At 43.1% G+C, this 16,760-nt stretch overlaps 1 protein-coding gene across 1 annotated transcript; it reads left to right on the plus strand.

The window, feature by feature from the left end:
• Nucleotides 1–7,683: 7,683 nt before the first annotated feature.
• On the plus strand, nucleotides 7,684–12,300 carry LOC119734138 (monocarboxylate transporter 12-like). Its single transcript, XM_038207492.1, has 4 exons — nucleotides 7,684–8,141; nucleotides 8,772–8,915; nucleotides 10,804–11,634; nucleotides 11,876–12,300. Exons 1-4 carry the CDS (start codon nucleotides 7,823–7,825, stop codon nucleotides 11,983–11,985), a joined length of 1,404 nt encoding a protein of 467 aa, XP_038063420.1. The 5' UTR covers nucleotides 7,684–7,822; the 3' UTR covers nucleotides 11,986–12,300.
• The last annotated feature ends 4,460 nt before the right edge of the window (nucleotides 12,301–16,760 follow it).

A 16,760-nucleotide genomic window follows, 5' to 3' on the forward strand; every position in this document is an offset into this window, starting at 1 on the left:
TTTGTCAAAAAAAATTTCCCACAATTTTTGGCTGTAGAAAAAAATTGGGGTTTTGTTTTGGGGGCGGACTATTTTGACGTTGGTGGCGCCACTAACACCCCTATTATCTACTCGAAAATAGGCCATATTATCACCAAGGTGCAATCGTGGGCAACCTCGTCCCCAGGGTGTCGAGCAGTACGTGCCCACCACTACCTGCTCTCTCACCCTACTCTGCTCTCTCACACGTATGCAAATGAGGAATAGTCTGGCGCCTACACGTGCGTTACATTAGCGGTTTTTTTATGCGGTGTCTGGGGTAAAAACAACACCAATTCGTCGCGCCGTAAGTCATGAAAACACTTCTTTTTTTTTAAGTTAATATGTTACGATCTGCCCGCCAATTTGCAGTATTAGATTTCAGATTAATAAAAGCAAACTGGAAAGGAAAGGAGTATTTTTGAGAAGGCGTGGATGTTTTAATTACAATGATCGTGAAAACACGTAATGCACGTTGGAAATAACACCAACAACTACACGGTAAAAATCCATTACTAGCAAAATACGGTATTGAATCAGGATACAGGAAGAAAGTTTCCTATGCAGGGCTTATTATTGGAAACGAGGTTGGAAATAAAGTAAGCGCTGGGGACGAGGTTGAATAGTGGGACTAAAAGAAAAAAATTACAAATAGAAAAAACATTAAAAATTGACAACTTTGGGGGGGGGGGGCTCAAGCCCCCCGAGGCCCCCCCCCCCTTGGGTGCGACACTGCAGCATGGGACCAACACACAAGAATTGCACTTGAAAGAATACACCGAAAACAATATCGTCAAAAGTCGAAATTAATCCTAAGCCTTCTTAGGAAATATTGTCCCCCTCCAACCTTCAAGGACAGGAATGCATTATCATCACTTGCAATCTCATCCTCATCATTGAATGTATTGTATTTTTAATCTGGCCTTAGCAAGGACAATACTAACTTAAACAGTAGGCCCTATATAATTTCGTCTAGAAAATCCTATTGCTGCCAAGCGCATCGCACGTTTGCGCTACGGTGCAGGCGACGTTTGTCTGCCATATATGCAAATTCACCATGCCCATAACAAATCATTCGTCTATATATCCCGGTGGTAGATCATCATCGATAGATTACTAGGAAGTTGAGTGTTTCCGTACTTTTGCCTGTATTTGTCTTAAAAACAAGTGTATGAAACAAGCCGTTGCTGATTTGAAGATAATACATGTTTGCGAAATAGCCCGAACGCCTATCGGTCGCGTATAAAACTTTGAGGCATCTTGATCTTCACTTTCTCTTAATTTTCGTAACCTTGTAAAAAGCCTCCCTTTCGGACTCGAACCCGAGGGATTTCTTTGGGGGGGGGGGGGGGAGACGGGGCCCTCACTCCTTCCAAAGCCATCGCCCAAAATGGGGCACTGTTTTTTTGAAAATCCTGTATGCACAAAATTCATTCAAACGAAGATCCACAATTACTAGGGAAACATCTGCAGCCAGACGCCTAGCCATCTGTCACCTTCACAGCCTTTAAATCATACTAATTATCTATTTGGTTATTAGTTTTAATTAGCTCGATGTAAAACTACATGCATCAACATCACGGGGGAAAAAATAATCACCATTACTTGCTAAGCCCGCCCCTTATGGACCCCAAGTCAAATGAGGGCGCACTATACCGTGCTTCGACAGAGTTGACCGCTGCATTTAATTTCGTAATTATCCCAATAAATGTCTGAAGATAGTTGTCACAAAGTGATATTTGGTTTTTAATCGAAATGACTCTTTAAACTGACAAAACACTAATTTATTTTTTGGGGCCTACAATTTCTGAGTTCGGTTAAACTGAAGTGGTTTTAGAGAAACACAATTTATTTACCTTGGGGCCGCCACACCCAACTATTTCTAGAATTAGTTATTGAACCATCAAAGAATGGTGCAGTCAACTCCAGTAGAGTTGCCATTGGTAAGTGTATTGGTACTTTGAATAAATTTAAGTGTTGAATATTCATTTTGCCAAGTGAATGCATTTATTGAATTCTTGGGCCTTAGTATGTAGCATTGCTAAAATGTTTTTCTCCGGGTTTATAAGCAAAACGAGTTTGGAATGGGGCAGATTTTGAGATGAGATTCCGAGGAGAGGGCAGAGGCCAGCCTCGATGATTTTGAGAAATAATTTGTGAGAAATTTTTGAAACGGAGAAGCCAAAGGAGAGGGCTCAGCCAGCCTACGGCATTAGTATATTTTAAGCTTGAGCTAGTAAGAGCCAAGCCGCTGAAACCTTGGACAAGCTAGGAATCACCCACATTCCTGTAAGTTTATTGCATTATTATTTGTCTATTTTACAAACCGTAAAATGGATATTTGGCACATTTGTATGTAGAAAGAAGGACAATTTGATATACTTTGCTGAGATTTAACAATCAAATATTTGTGTTGTTCATATCAGTAAACTTAAAGGAAAATGTAATTATCGGATGACAAAAGATTGTGTGGATCAGCAAAGAAAATATTCCTGTGATTAGTGCTGATTTATAACAGTTGTGGTTATTGAGACACAGGGAAATGTTATCATTGTAAACTATTTGTTGGCTAGAATCCACCTAGTAGGAGTATAATTTGAATTGTAATTTCAGAGCATTTGGGGGTTGAGAATAGTGCAACCTTTGACCAGAGGACCAGAAGCGACAGGGCCGGACCGCAGCGGCGGACAAGTTACGGACCATCACAGGCGCTACTGATCCTACCCCAAGATCCCAAGATCAAGATACACCGGGACGGACGCATTGAGTATTAATGATTATATAAATTGTTGATAATTATTTTGGGGATTTTGAACAAGAGACCAAACTATTGCGTTGAAACGTTGAAATATAAATAAATTGTACATAATATAAATATAAGGAAAAGTGCGTCACACCCTTATTTTATTTCTGAATGCCATTGGTCAGTTAAATTATCAGGGGACTACTGAAGGTCCTCCGAAAGGAGTTGTGGAGAGGAAAATATTTTGAGAGTTGATCAAAGGATGGAACATCGAGAGGCAAAAAAAACAAAAACAAACAAACAAACAAACACCCCAACACCCCAACAAACAAACAAACAAACAGACAAGTATACACTGTAAAAAAATTGCCCGTAATTTTATGGTAAAAGCAGTGTCAAACGGGTTGCCAACAAAAGACCGTAAAATTACGGTCAGTTACGGGTTTCGAAAAATGGCGGTGACCGTAATTTTAACACGAATTTCCCGTAAATTTGACGGCAATTTGCCGTAAAGTAATGGAATACAAAGTGGGTGGCGTCAGAGCTGAGTGTAGGGGTAGGGAGGGGGGTAGGTTCCAGTTGCAGCAGCTGGGAGTGGGGTATGCATACGTCTTGCAGCTTGTCTTTTACAGGCATAGTGGTTTTCAAATCACTTAATGTGAAATTATCTTCAAGTTGTAACATAACTTGCATCTGTAAGTTGTAATTTTCATTTACAACTTTTTACCGATCCCGCAGAAAGGGTCAACCTATTGCTGGTCAACACCGCAGAATTAGCTGTTTGGCTCTCCAAATCCCGCAATATTAAAACATTACGGCTTCACAGTACAATGATCAGCACGTAGCGAACCTTGCGTGAGTGCACACGAATCACAGCTTTAAAAACTAGGCGGTTGTGAGGGTTTGAAAGGGGAGGGGTTTTGAAAAGTTACGAATACAAAGCATTGTGAATCCCAGCCTGCGTCAGGTCACCAAGTTTTACGGGAAATGCACGTAGCACGTTCTTTCTTGTGACGGTTCGAGCAATAACGGTAATAAACCGTAAACAATGCGGGAAAAGGACAGTGTTTTTACGGGTTTTGTTTACAGTGTACGACACAGTGAAAATTCTGTTTGGCTATGTACGTTTTGGGCACACTAATAAAGTCCGGTAGTACATTGGAAAATGATATAATCAAATTGTCATCATATTAGATTACGTTGTGACCAAACTCTATTGATTCAGCAACATTATAAAAGAATATTGATTCACCGATGAAATAATAATGATCGTACGAAGCCCGGAAAGGGACAGGGTGGAAACGTTTTTTGTAATTTGCAAATTTGTTCCCACGAGTTGCTAACTCGTTCGCACGAATTGCTAATTCGTTCGCACGAATTGCTAATTCGTTCACACGAATTGCTAACTCGTTCGCATGAATTGCTAAATCGTTCTCACGAATTGCTTTCTCGTTCCCACGATTTTCTAATTCGTGGGAACGAATTGCTGACTCGTGGATCCGGGAACGCGAATTACTATTTCGTTCGCACGAATTACTAATTCGTTCCCACGAATTGCTAATTCGTTCGCACGAATTGCTAATTCGTTCGCACGAATTGCTTATTCGTTCACACGAATTGCTAACTCGTTCGCATGAATTGCTAAATCGTTCGCACGAATTGCTTTCTCGTTCCCACGATTTTCTAATTCGTGGGAACGAATTGCTGACTCGTGGATCCGGGAACGCGAATTACTATTTCGTTCGCACGAATTACTATTTTTTTGTAATTTGCAAATTTGTTCCAACGAGTTGCTAACTCGTTCGCACGAATTGCTAATTCGTTCGCACGAATTGCTAATTCGTTCACACGAATTGCTAACTCGTTCGCATGAATTGCTAAATCGTTCGCACGAATTGCTTTCTCGTTCCCACGATTTTCGAATTCCTAATTCGTTCGCACGAATTGCTAATTCGTTCACACGAATTGCTAACTCGTTTGCATGAATTGCTAAATCGTTCGCACGAATTGCTTTCTCGTTCCCACGATTTTCTAATTCGTGGGAACGAATTGCTGACTCGTGGATCCGGGAACGCGAATTACTATTTCGTTCGCACGAATTACTAATTCGTTCCCACGAATTGCTAATTCGTTCGCACGAATTGCTAATTCGTTCGCACGAATTGCTAATTCGTTCGCACGAATTGCTAATTCGTTCACACGAATTGCTAACTCGTTCGCATGAATTGCTAAATCGTTCGCACGAATTGCTTTCTCGTTCCCACGATTTTCTAATTCGTGGGAACGAATTGCTGACTCGTGGATCCGGGAACGCGTTAGTAATTCGTGGGAACGAGTTGGTAATTCGTGCGAACGAAATAGCAATTCGTGCGAATGAATTAGCAATTCGTGCAAACGAATTAGCAATTCGTGGGAACGAATTAGCAATTCGTGGGAACGAATTAGCAATTCGTGGGAACGAATTAGCAATTCGTGCGAACGAATTAGCAATTCGTGCAAACAAATTAGCAAATTACAAAAAAAAAACATTTCTACCCTGTCCCTTGTCCGGGCTTCATAAGAACCAATTTAGTAATTTACCATTCAATCGAATTCGTCTCATGTAAATCAATTAGCCTAATTTGATTTCTGAAATACAAGTGCTCCTTATTTGAATTTGCTTGAACTGAATTTGAAATTATCTGCCTAAAGACAAAATTAGACTAAAGATAAAATTAAACATTTGGAAATGCTTGCATTAAATAGATGTTGATGGACGAATTTAAATATTAGAAACGGTGAATTTGAATGTCAAAACGTTTTAAAATAGCCGGGGAAACCTATATTATGCAGTTTACTTTCCTCATCCACATAAGTTCTGACAATTACAATTATTATTTAATGTAGGAATGACTGTGATGTGGTATTGTTGAAGGGACCCAAATTGAAATTGTTTATATGTGTATAAGCCATCTGCATACGCATGCGCAATGCGCAGGGAAAATTAAAACCACATTGTTTCAGTACCATATTCGTATGTAGTATGGGTCGCATTACCAATATAGTTCCTTATACCCCACCCGTCCCTTTGCGTGTCTCCTTCCAGCCCTGCATGCTTGTGTGTTCCCTATACATGTTTGTTTCTTGTACCTCTGTCATTTCGGAAGAAGTCCTTGCTAGGACGAAATATATCCGGCCACTCTAATTTTTCTGATTGGTATATTTCAGGTCAATCCAGTCAGTGAGCAGTTTGCAGGAGTTTTATTCATTTCCAACAACTAGATGCTTGCAGTCATGCGTATGAGTATTATAGGTCTATTTTGACCATGACCCTTGGGCTTCGCAACACAATACAATACAAACACACGATTGAATTGAATTGCTGGCAAGAAAAACGAAAAGAACAGTTACCTACGAATCCACCGATTGCGATCAGGGACGCTATCCAGCCGAGAATCCACATTTGGTCGGTCAGCTGGTGTTGCAAAGTCGGCAGCATTATCCCGATACCTTTAGCGGTGCCGATCTCCATCACGTTTTTGGTCCAGAGCGTGAGGACCGCGACCCAGCCGGGCCTTCCGCCGTCCGGCCCCTCCACACTGTTGCTCAGCGCCCCGCTCATAGTCCGGAGATTTTGGTAAAAGGAACAGGGCGCGTGAATTTCGATGCTCTTACTCCAAGGTTTAAGAACGGGTATGGGGTGGGCGTGGACATCCAGGAGATTCTGAGATTGTCTCGTCTTATTTCTAGTTTGCTGTGAACTGAATGGTATACTCGAGTCCGCGCGGAGTAGGGCCTAGGCCTACTGAGCGCTAGTTGCAGGCCTATTCAGCGACATGTGTATCAATACATGCAGCCTCAATAGCGAATATCAGGAAATACTAGCCACCTATTGTCGAATTCCATTGAAAAATCTTGGAAACCTCTGGTCAAAACGTGGGAGTCACGTCACGGCCGGATGCACACACAAACAACTCTCGCTGTAAGAGCTAGAGGCTTTGCAAGGTCATTTTTTTTTATTGGGGGACGAAAGTTCGCAGGGTGAGCGAATTTCGGCTAAATTTGACAGAATTTTCCGGGGGAAAAACGAGTTTGACAGAAAATTTAGCAGAATGAATTTTTCAACGGATTTCTCGCAGATTTTCTGTAAAATTGGTGATCTGACAGAAAAATATGGCAGATTTGAAAAAAATATAGCTGATTACGTTGAAAAACAGCTTAAATTTTAGGTTCCCGGACGTGTATAGTACACAGTAAAGTAATTTAGACCATTGCAAGGCAGGCTAGACACGTGCAAATTTAAAAAAAAAATCAAATTTAATTTTTTTGGAAGGAAATTTTATGATTTTTGATTTGGTTAAGGAAATTTTATAATATTTGCATTTGAGTATGAATATTTATAATGTATTTCGAGCCAACGGGACCGGTGGTCGGTGGTCGGGTGGTGGGACGTCTGCACTGGAGGGCGGGAGGTCGGGGGTTCGGGTCCCACCCGAGTGTTTTTTTCCAACTTTCACTCGGGAGGTAACACACTGAGTATATACAGTGTTTAAAAAAAAAAGTCGGTGAAGGGCAAAACCTAATTTGATTTATTTCACCCCGGCGCAAAAATTCCATCTTTAGTATTTCGTGTAGTAATAATAGGTGATTTAGCAGATTTTGTTAAATCTAGCAGATTTTTTTAAGCGCATCTATTAGGGGCCTAGTCAAAAAGGCTCAGTCAGACATTATATTTAGAACAACGGAATGTGTTTTTGAAAATCACATATGTATTATCCAAGATCCAACGTGTGTAAATGTACGTACGCGCCACTTATTCTAGCTCAGTGTGCGTGTGCAACCGGCCTTGACAGGCACGTTTAAGATCAAAGGTTGCAAGGATTAAATTACTTCAATGGAATTTGACAATGGGTTGGTTTGCATTTTCTGGCGTTCGCTATTTATTGAGGCTGCATACGGTGTACACGTTGTACACGTACATGTCGCTTATTAAATCTCCCATTAGATGTAGGACTATCTCACTCGTAAGTTATTTCCATAATATTCACGTGATGGCGGCGTCACGTAACTGCGAGATGTGTTATGTATATATCATGTCCATTACCACCCGGTACCCCTTCTAAAACCTTTGAGCAAGAAAGTCAACCACCACGCACCCTGTTCCTTCACCAAAATAGTCCCCGGACTATGAGCGGAGCGGTGAGCAACAGTCTGGAGGGGCCGGACGGCGGAAGGCCCGGCTGGGTCGCGGTCCTCGCGCTCTGGACCAAAAACCTCACGGAGATCGGCATTACCAAAGGTCTCGGGATAATGCTGCCGATTTTGCAAATCCAACTGACCTCCCAAATGTGGATTCTCGGCTGGATAGCGTCACTGGCAACCGCAACAAGTGGATTCGTAGGTAACACTAACAGTATTTTTCTAAACTGCAATTTAATCCAACTGTGTGTATTATAATGCGTTGCGAAGAAGCGCATGCATGGCTGTTGTACTGTATTAAAATTGACTGAGCGTTTTCATGCGTATATCAATTACTCATCTGCATGACTGTAAGCCACTATTTAAATGTAATAATTGTTGGTTGTAATGCAACCCAGACTACATGTGAATATGATACTTTCAAAATATAATTATGATTTTAATTTTCTCCATGCATCGTTTTCAAATGGGTCCCTTCAGCAATACCATTTTCATTCTATTTCACAGTCATTATTTGAAAATTAAATACATTAATGTTGAAATTGTGTGAACTGATATACGTGCGGAGAGTACACTGCACGATCATTATTATTTCTTCGGTGGTCTGGTCACAACATAATTTACTATTATGACAAGTTGATTATATTACTCTTAATTTACTACAGACATCATCATTGTTCCCAAAACGCAATATAGCCGAACAGAATTTTCACTGTATGGTATCCTACTTAATTGTTATCCTACTTAATTGTTATCCAACTTCATTCGGTTTAGAAACAAGGATGTTCCATCCTTTGATCAACTCAAAATCAAATATTTTACGTCTCCACAGCTCCTTTCGGAGGATTAGTGAGCAGGCGCTTTGGGGCTGGTTACGTCATGATGACGTGTGGCGTGATGATGAGTGCAGCGGCCATTGCCGGATCGTTCGTCGAGAACTCTCTGCAACTGGCGTTGCTGTACACGTTACTGGCAGGTTGTATTCAAAGACATTGAAAAACAACGATTTCAACTTCATTGAATTTCCACAATATTATTATTATTATTATTATTATTATTTATTTAGCCATTCTCACAACATTATAAAGAAAGGCAAGGAACAGCAAAAGTACAAGTACTGTCGTCCGAGGACCTGCTGCACCGTTAAAACAAGCTAAATAGATAAAATATATATATATATATATATATCCAATGAAATCGTCTTCTATCACAATTCACAGTGCTCGATACATCTCTGTAGAGCTATAAACATGCTGATGAGTGCTGATGAGTCATCATTCTGCTGATGAGTGCCTTATGGTACGAAACAGTCTGTTCAGAAAGAGAATATTCTGAATTTATTGCATGTATATATATATATATATATTTTTTTAAAAGCCATAAAAAAAGCATATTATTACATAAAAAGCAAGTACATTATATATACATATATAAACAAGCACTAAAACGTTCCAAAAGAAAGACACTGACAGAAAAAAAACCTCAATGAATTTAAACATGAACCCAAAAATTGAGGGAGATTACCGAGATAAAAAACATGAAATGTATCGGTTTTTCCCGATTAATTTTAACACTCGTAGCAAACAGATTCTATCGCAGAGATACTCCAGCTTCTTTCCAGTCATCATTGAGCTTATAAATCTAATGTTAATTAAAATGTTAAATGATATTTCCATCGAATTTGTTTAATATAGGTTTTCCCGGCCAATTTCCTTAAATGTTCAATCACTTCTGAAAATCGGTCAATCATTTTCGTCTGAAATTGAGAATCGCTCTGAACACGCGTTTAATTTTCGTATTTCGTCTTGAAAATTCATGATCCTGCATACCCCATTTTCAATTTCGTCTTTGGTCGCTCATTTTCGCCATACTTTTTCGTGACAGACAATTCAATTTCGTCGTCTGCAATTGCTGAACGTGCAATAGATGAATCGGTTCTGTCATTTTGCAATCAATGTTATATAAATTTCATTCAAATTCATCTCATAATTGTAGGCCATCTTCCGTATTTTTACGTTTTCATCTGTTCATTTCTACATATTTACTTTTTGTGTGTGTCTGTTTATAGTCTCCGTGTAACGTAGGTCTTTAAACCTTAAATAAGCATTTTTCATGTAACAATAATTATGCAAAATTGTAATCTTTTTCAATATTTATTTAGTTCGTTGACAGTTTTTTGCGTCAACAACTGAAAGAAATAGGGTAAACACAGTCAAATAAAATTGCGTTTTTTTCCATTTCATGCAAGAAATAAGTAGGCCTATAATTATTTATTATGAAAAGCAAACTGCATTCATATTTTTACATCTTCACAAACAGTCGTTCAGTTCTTCTACTTGTTCTTTGGATTGGTTGTTAAAACCTACAATTTATTGTCTTGCAATACACTATGCCAAATACGTCTGTGTATGGTATACCAGCGTGCGCATTGTCTGATGAATTTGATTGAACATTTCTTGAAATCGATTGAACAAAGACGAATTCAATCCTTACATTATGTGCATGGTCATCAGGTGAGACGAATTCCATTGAAATTTGACATCGAATGGACAAATGTTCAAACTGATCAATTGGAATGACCAACGACAAACGCGTTCCAGTCTTCTGGAGACGAAATTGAAGTTAACCGTTTATGAATTGGAATGCATTAAGTTTCAACATGTGCAGGAAAACCTATGTATAAAGCAATGTACATATATCGGAGTTACAATGAGACATTTGTATATGTGAGATATTAGTTTCTAGTTTTTGGCAATTAACGTAGATCAAGTAGGGGACCCATGTCTTCACAACAGATGAGGAAAACTATACACATTGCCAAAACTTGTCTTTGATGTATACTTTTTTATATTATATCTTTGAAGGTACTGCCATAGGTATATCTAATGTCGTTGCAAAGGAGGCTGTCGGACGTTGTTTTACCAAGAACTACGCCACAGCCAATGGCATCGCACGGACCGGCTACTCCGTGGGACTGATCGTCTTCGCGCCCCTGGTCCAGCTCTTCTTAGACACCTACGGCTGGAGAGGAACCATGTTACTAGTGGGAGCCATCACCATGCATTCTGTTGCGAGTGGCGCCGTTATGGTAGCAACGAGGCAGCCTGAGCTCGATCAGTCAAACGCATACCAAACGCTCCCCCAGACCGAACACACGAATTCGCCATCAGCACATGAGAGCACTCTCCGTTCTCACTGTGGTTCGCTGTGGAAGTTTGTCTCTAAGAACTTCGAGGTGGGACTACTTCTCAATTCGCGCTACTGGTTGGTGGCCGTCATATCTTGCTGCACGATCTACGCGTACCTCATGTGGATTGTGTATTTCGTGTCCCAGGCGCAGTCCAACGGGTTCACTTTGGAGGAGGCGGGGTCTTTCGTGACCATCGCGGGTATTGCGAACCTGTTTGGTAAAATCAGTCAGGGACTGATCACCGACCGCGGAGTGATGTCCTCGTGGACTCTGGTTGCCGTTTGCCTCGTTATGAGTTCCGTCTCGTACCTTGCCTCCTCTTTGCTGACTTCTTATTGGCCAATGATGACGTCAGCGGTGCTGATTTTGTTCAGTGACGGGATCTTGTCCTGCCAGACGGATGTTCTCGTCAAGCAGGTTCTTGGTGTCGAGCTATTGGCGGGTGCTTTTGGCTGGATCGCGCTAAAGGTGACGCTATTATTAGTCGCTTTGGGATTTCTGCCTGGTACGTATAAGCCTAATAAATGAGTGTCGTTTCCTTACGCCACTTTCTTCACTGCAGTAGTCTAGTATGTAGTTTCAACATACAAGTAATAATTATTAGGAAGTACTTTAATTCATGGTGTTACTTGTGTGGCATCACTGGCAATGTGCATCACACCATGCAATAGCATAAAAGATCAACAATGTCAAACCATTCTACGAGACTTCCCGATTTCAATTTTAACTTCTGTCTCTGTTTTAAGGTTTGGTTTACGACTTGACCGGAAGTTACACAGCAGCCTTTCTACTGATAGGCAGCGTGCAGGCTGTACCACTGGTGCCTTTGCTGATGCTAAGATATTCTCAACGGTAGAACCTCGGAAAGTTTTTTACATTGGAGGGTTTCATAATTGACTGTGAGTCGATCGGAGTTGAAACAGAAGCATAAGGACATAATGTACATTGAACAAGTGTGTTTTGATCAATTAAAGATTAGTTGTACGCATTCCTGGCTTTATGCCTTTTCCTGGCTTATGCCTTTTCCTGGCTTTATGCCTTTTGGTCTGTGTCTGGTGTTGTTGCGATTTCTATGGGTGTGGCAATCTTGCCATACCTCGTGTGAACAACATTCATCCGAGTATGATAATGCAGCATGGCAGTGGCGCACCCAGAAAATGGCTTTGGGGGGGGGGGGGGGGACTATTTTGACGTTGGTGGCGCCACTTACACCCCTATTATACTACTCGAAAATAGGCAACTTTATCACCAAGGTCCAATCGTGGGCAACCTCGTCCCCAGGGTGTCGAGCAGTACGTGCCCACCACTACCTGCTCTCTCACCCTGGTATTGGATCATTTGCATGTGCAAGATTTTTGAACACGTATGCAAATGAGGAATAGTCTGGCGCCTACACGTGCGTTACATTAGCATTTGTTTTTGTATGCGGTTTTGGGTGTAAAACCAACATCAATTCGTCGCGCCGTAAGTCATTAAAACACAATTTTGTTTTAAAGTTAACATGTTACGATCTGGCCCGTCAATTTGCAGTATTACATTTCAGATTAATAAAAGCAAACTGGAAAGGAAAGGAGTATTTTTGAGAAGGCATGGATGTTTTAATTACAATGATCGTGAAAACACGTAATGCACGTTGGAAATAACAACACCAACTACACGGTAAAAATCCATTACTAGCAAATTGCGGTATTGAATCAGGATACAGGAAGAAAGTTTCCTATCCAGGGCCCACTATTGGAAACGAGGCTGGAAATAAAGTAAGCACTGGGGACTAGGTTGAATAGTGGGACTAAAAGGAAAAAAAATACAAATCGAAAAAAAATTAAAAATTGACAACCTTTTTTGGGGGGGGGGGGGGGGGCTCAAGCCCCCCGACCCCCCCCCCCCCCTTGGGTGCGACACTGCAGCATGGGACCAACACACAAGAATTGCACTTGAACGAATACACCGAAAACAATATCGTCAAAAGTCGTGATTAATCCTAAGCCTTCTTAGGAAATATTGTCCCCCTCCAACCTTCAAGGACTGGAATGCATTATCATCACTTGCAATCTCATCCTCATCATTGAATGTATTGTATTTTTAATCTGGCCTTAGCATAAGGCCCTATATAATTTCGTCTAGAAGATCCTATTGCTGCCAAGCGCATCGCAAGTTTGCGCTACGGTGCAGGCGACGTTTGTCTGCCATATATGAAAATACACCATGCCCATAACAACTCATTCGTATATATTGTGGCGGGAATATCTGTGACCCGATCCGTAGTCCCTTTACCCAGACAACCTAGCTTAGGATCAGTACCCCAGCAGCCGGGAATGCAGGCCCGTTTGGATGGAAATATACCGCCCTATACGCGTAGCAGCACTCACCCACGCCCCTCAACTTCAAAGATGGACAAGGACAGACAATTAAGTACACAACAGTCAATGACCTCAATTACTGCTTGATTTATTTACACAGAATCAATGTCATAGGATGGACCTCTCGTAAATTATAATGTTAGCCTCTAATAAGTAATTGGTCTCCGAGCCTCTCAATTATCTCTGTAGGGGTAGCCTCGCATTAGCCGCTACGGTAAGGCAGTGCTGGGCAGCACGGCAATGCCTGGCTGGGGATAGCCTCTGAGCCCCGGGTAAGAACCGTACGCCTCCAGCGTTCCTGTGCGCCTCCACTCTCCCGCCCTCGACCGTTTCCAGTCGCAATCCTTCCTCGAGGCGGCGGGTAGATGAGCGCGCCCTTCCGGCTCCGTCACGTTACAATCGGCAGATCGCTGTATGTCACTCCGCCTCCAGTAGCCTCCGCGGACTCCGTGCCTCCTTATGCCAGCCCGACTTCACCGCACCACCCAGCACACGCCCGTCAGCGCGCGCGAGCTAATTTGCCTACCGTCTCTTCCCCGCAGATGATCTCGGCGTACGCTCGGTCTACTGAGCTGTGTCTACCTGAGCTGAGTCTGCAGATGACGTCTCGCAACTGCCCCGGGGCCTTATATAGGGCCCACAGCCGCGAGCACGCCCTCTCTAGACTACGCTGCTATAGTAATTTGCGCCACAAAGCCTCCTTCTTAGCATGAACGTCCTCGTTCATAACAGCTAAAGACCTGATATTCAAAAGCAAATTACTCAAAACTTTCTTATCAAAACTTTTAATCTAAACAACGAAAAGGTCCATAACTTCAACACGTCGGCGCCTCTTTATACATGCGCCTCATAAAAGAAACATAGTAAACTTTATAAAACTCTGAGAAAACTTTATAGAAAACTTATAAACTTTTAAGAAACTTTAAGAAAACTTATATAAAGGTTATAGAAAACTCTGTATAAACTTAGTAAATGATGGCATAGAGAAAGGGGCCTAACTCATAGGAACCCGTACAAAACATGTTGCCTCTGTGACCTCTCGGATGCGCTGTTACTTCTTGCGGAAATCTTGGTCGAACTGGACATCGTACACCCTCTCCAACCGCTGCTCACGAAGTTTCACACCCTCCTTGTACTCGAGGGTGGTCGACACCTCCTTCACTCGGGTAACCCTGCCCCTCAGTACCTCTTCCAGGGATGTCACGTGGATTGGGCGCAGATCCTCTCGGATGTGCGCAGCTGCTCCGTTGTTGGGTGCTGCCTCAGCCGCCTCATGTTGTTGCAACTCTTCCGCCTCCTCTTCACTGCTATCCACGTGGTCCTGCTGGGCCATAAGGAGCATCCCCCGAGGCTTACCACCAAGTGGCTTACGCACTGGGGCTGGCACATCTTCTTCTAGCAAGGACAAAGAGGCCGGTGACAAAGACAGTCCTCCACTCGCCTCCGGTCCTGAAATCGAGAGATCCAGGGGGCCTCCTTGAGTGATTGTAGTCTGCTTAGCGGACTTCCGCTTGGCTGGCGGTTCCTCCTGTGCCTCTGGCTCACTTTGAGTCGGTCGCTTCTCTCCCCGTGGTTGTTCGTCGACGTCGTCTTCCTGATGGAGTATACGTAGCGCCTCTGCCCATGTCTCAGCATCTCCAAGATCCTTCACCTTCCGTCCCTCTGTTCTCTTCACCACCATCCGTCTGGTCTCCTTTACCGCTTTTTCTCCCTCTAGTCTGTCTTTGGTTCCATAGCCTCGTCATCAGGAGGAGGCGCTTCTATAGTAAGGTCCACCGGCAGCATAACCTCCCTGCCCAACATAAGCATGTTCGGAGTCTTGCCTGTTGATTCTTGTGGTACCGATCTGTATGCGAATGTAGCAAAGGGGAGTTGCTGGTCCCAGTCTCTCTGGTTACGATGGGGGTCTAGCATCATCGCCACCGTATCGATAAGTGTCTTGTTATACCGCTCCACTAATCCATCTGACTTGGGGTTGTAGGCAACCGTGCGAGTTTTCTGAATGCCTAGTATCTGACACATCTCGGCGAAGACGTCCGCCTCGAAGTTGCGACCCTGATCTGAGTGCAATTCCTTTGGTACGCCATATCGGCAAACGAAGTTCTCTACAAATGCCTTGGCTACCGTCTCGGCTGTACTGTCGGGGAGGGCGTAAGCCTCCATCCACTTGGTGAAGTAGTCGGCTATAACAAGCACCCATTTGTTGCCTCTCTCCGTCGCCGGCATTGGGCCGACGAGATCCAACGCCACCCTTTCCATCGGAGCGCCGATTCGGTACTGTCTGAGTGGTGCACGCCTTTTCCGAGCAGGCGACTTTCGTTTAGCACAGATATTGCATTTCCTGCACCAGGCTCTCACGTCCGCCGCCATTCCAGACCAGTAATATCTCAACCTCAACTTTGCTAGTGTGCGACTGATTCCAAAGTGTCCTCCGGTCTTCCCTCCATGCAACTCATCCATCTTCGCCTCTCGAAGGCCGACTGGGAGGACTATCTTCCACTTTACCTCCCTACCGTCGTTCGATTCCCATCGCCGACATAACACTGACTGTCTCATCTCTAGCTGGTCCCATTGCGACCAATAAACTTTGACCGCAGTTGCACGGGAGGACATGCTCTTCCAATCTGGCCTCTGACCTGACTCCTCTTTCCCAAGTACTACCCAGGCAATGGAGGGGTCTTCCAGCTGACCCTCCCGCAATTCGTCTGTGGTAACGTTTGGCTCGGCCACAACCACTCTCACATCCGCCGGCGTAGGTGCCTCTACAGTATCGTCGTCCACTCGTCCACACTGCTTGCACGGTCGACGTGACAGGCCGTCTGCATTTCCATGTTTCTTCCCAGGGCGATGCACTATTTCATAGTTGTACTGCCCAAGCACCTCAAGCCATCGAGCGATTTGCCCCTCTGGGTTCTTAAAAGTGACTAACCACTTTAATGCCGCATGGTCTGTTCGTACAGTTATCTCTTGTCCGTATAGGTACTGCTTGAAGTGTTTAAGATAGACAATAATTGCAAGGAGCTCTCTGCGCGTCACGCAATAATTCCTCTCGGGCTTGGAGAGTGTACGGCTCGCGTAGGCAATAACGCGCTCCTCTCCATTTTGCACTTGCGACAAAACAGCTCCAATGCCGACTCCGCTAGCATCTGTATCCAATATGAACTTGCCCTCAGGTTCTGGGTATGCCAGTATTGGCGCCTCTTGCAGGTGAGTCTTCAAGGTTTGGAACGCCTCCTGGCATTCGTCACTCCAGTGGAAGACACGTGCTTTC

This window comes from Patiria miniata, unplaced genomic scaffold (assembly GCF_015706575.1).
Source record: "Patiria miniata isolate m_02_andy unplaced genomic scaffold, ASM1570657v1 HiC_scaffold_26, whole genome shotgun sequence".
In the NCBI taxonomy this organism is placed as follows: domain Eukaryota; kingdom Metazoa; phylum Echinodermata; class Asteroidea; order Valvatida; family Asterinidae; genus Patiria; species Patiria miniata.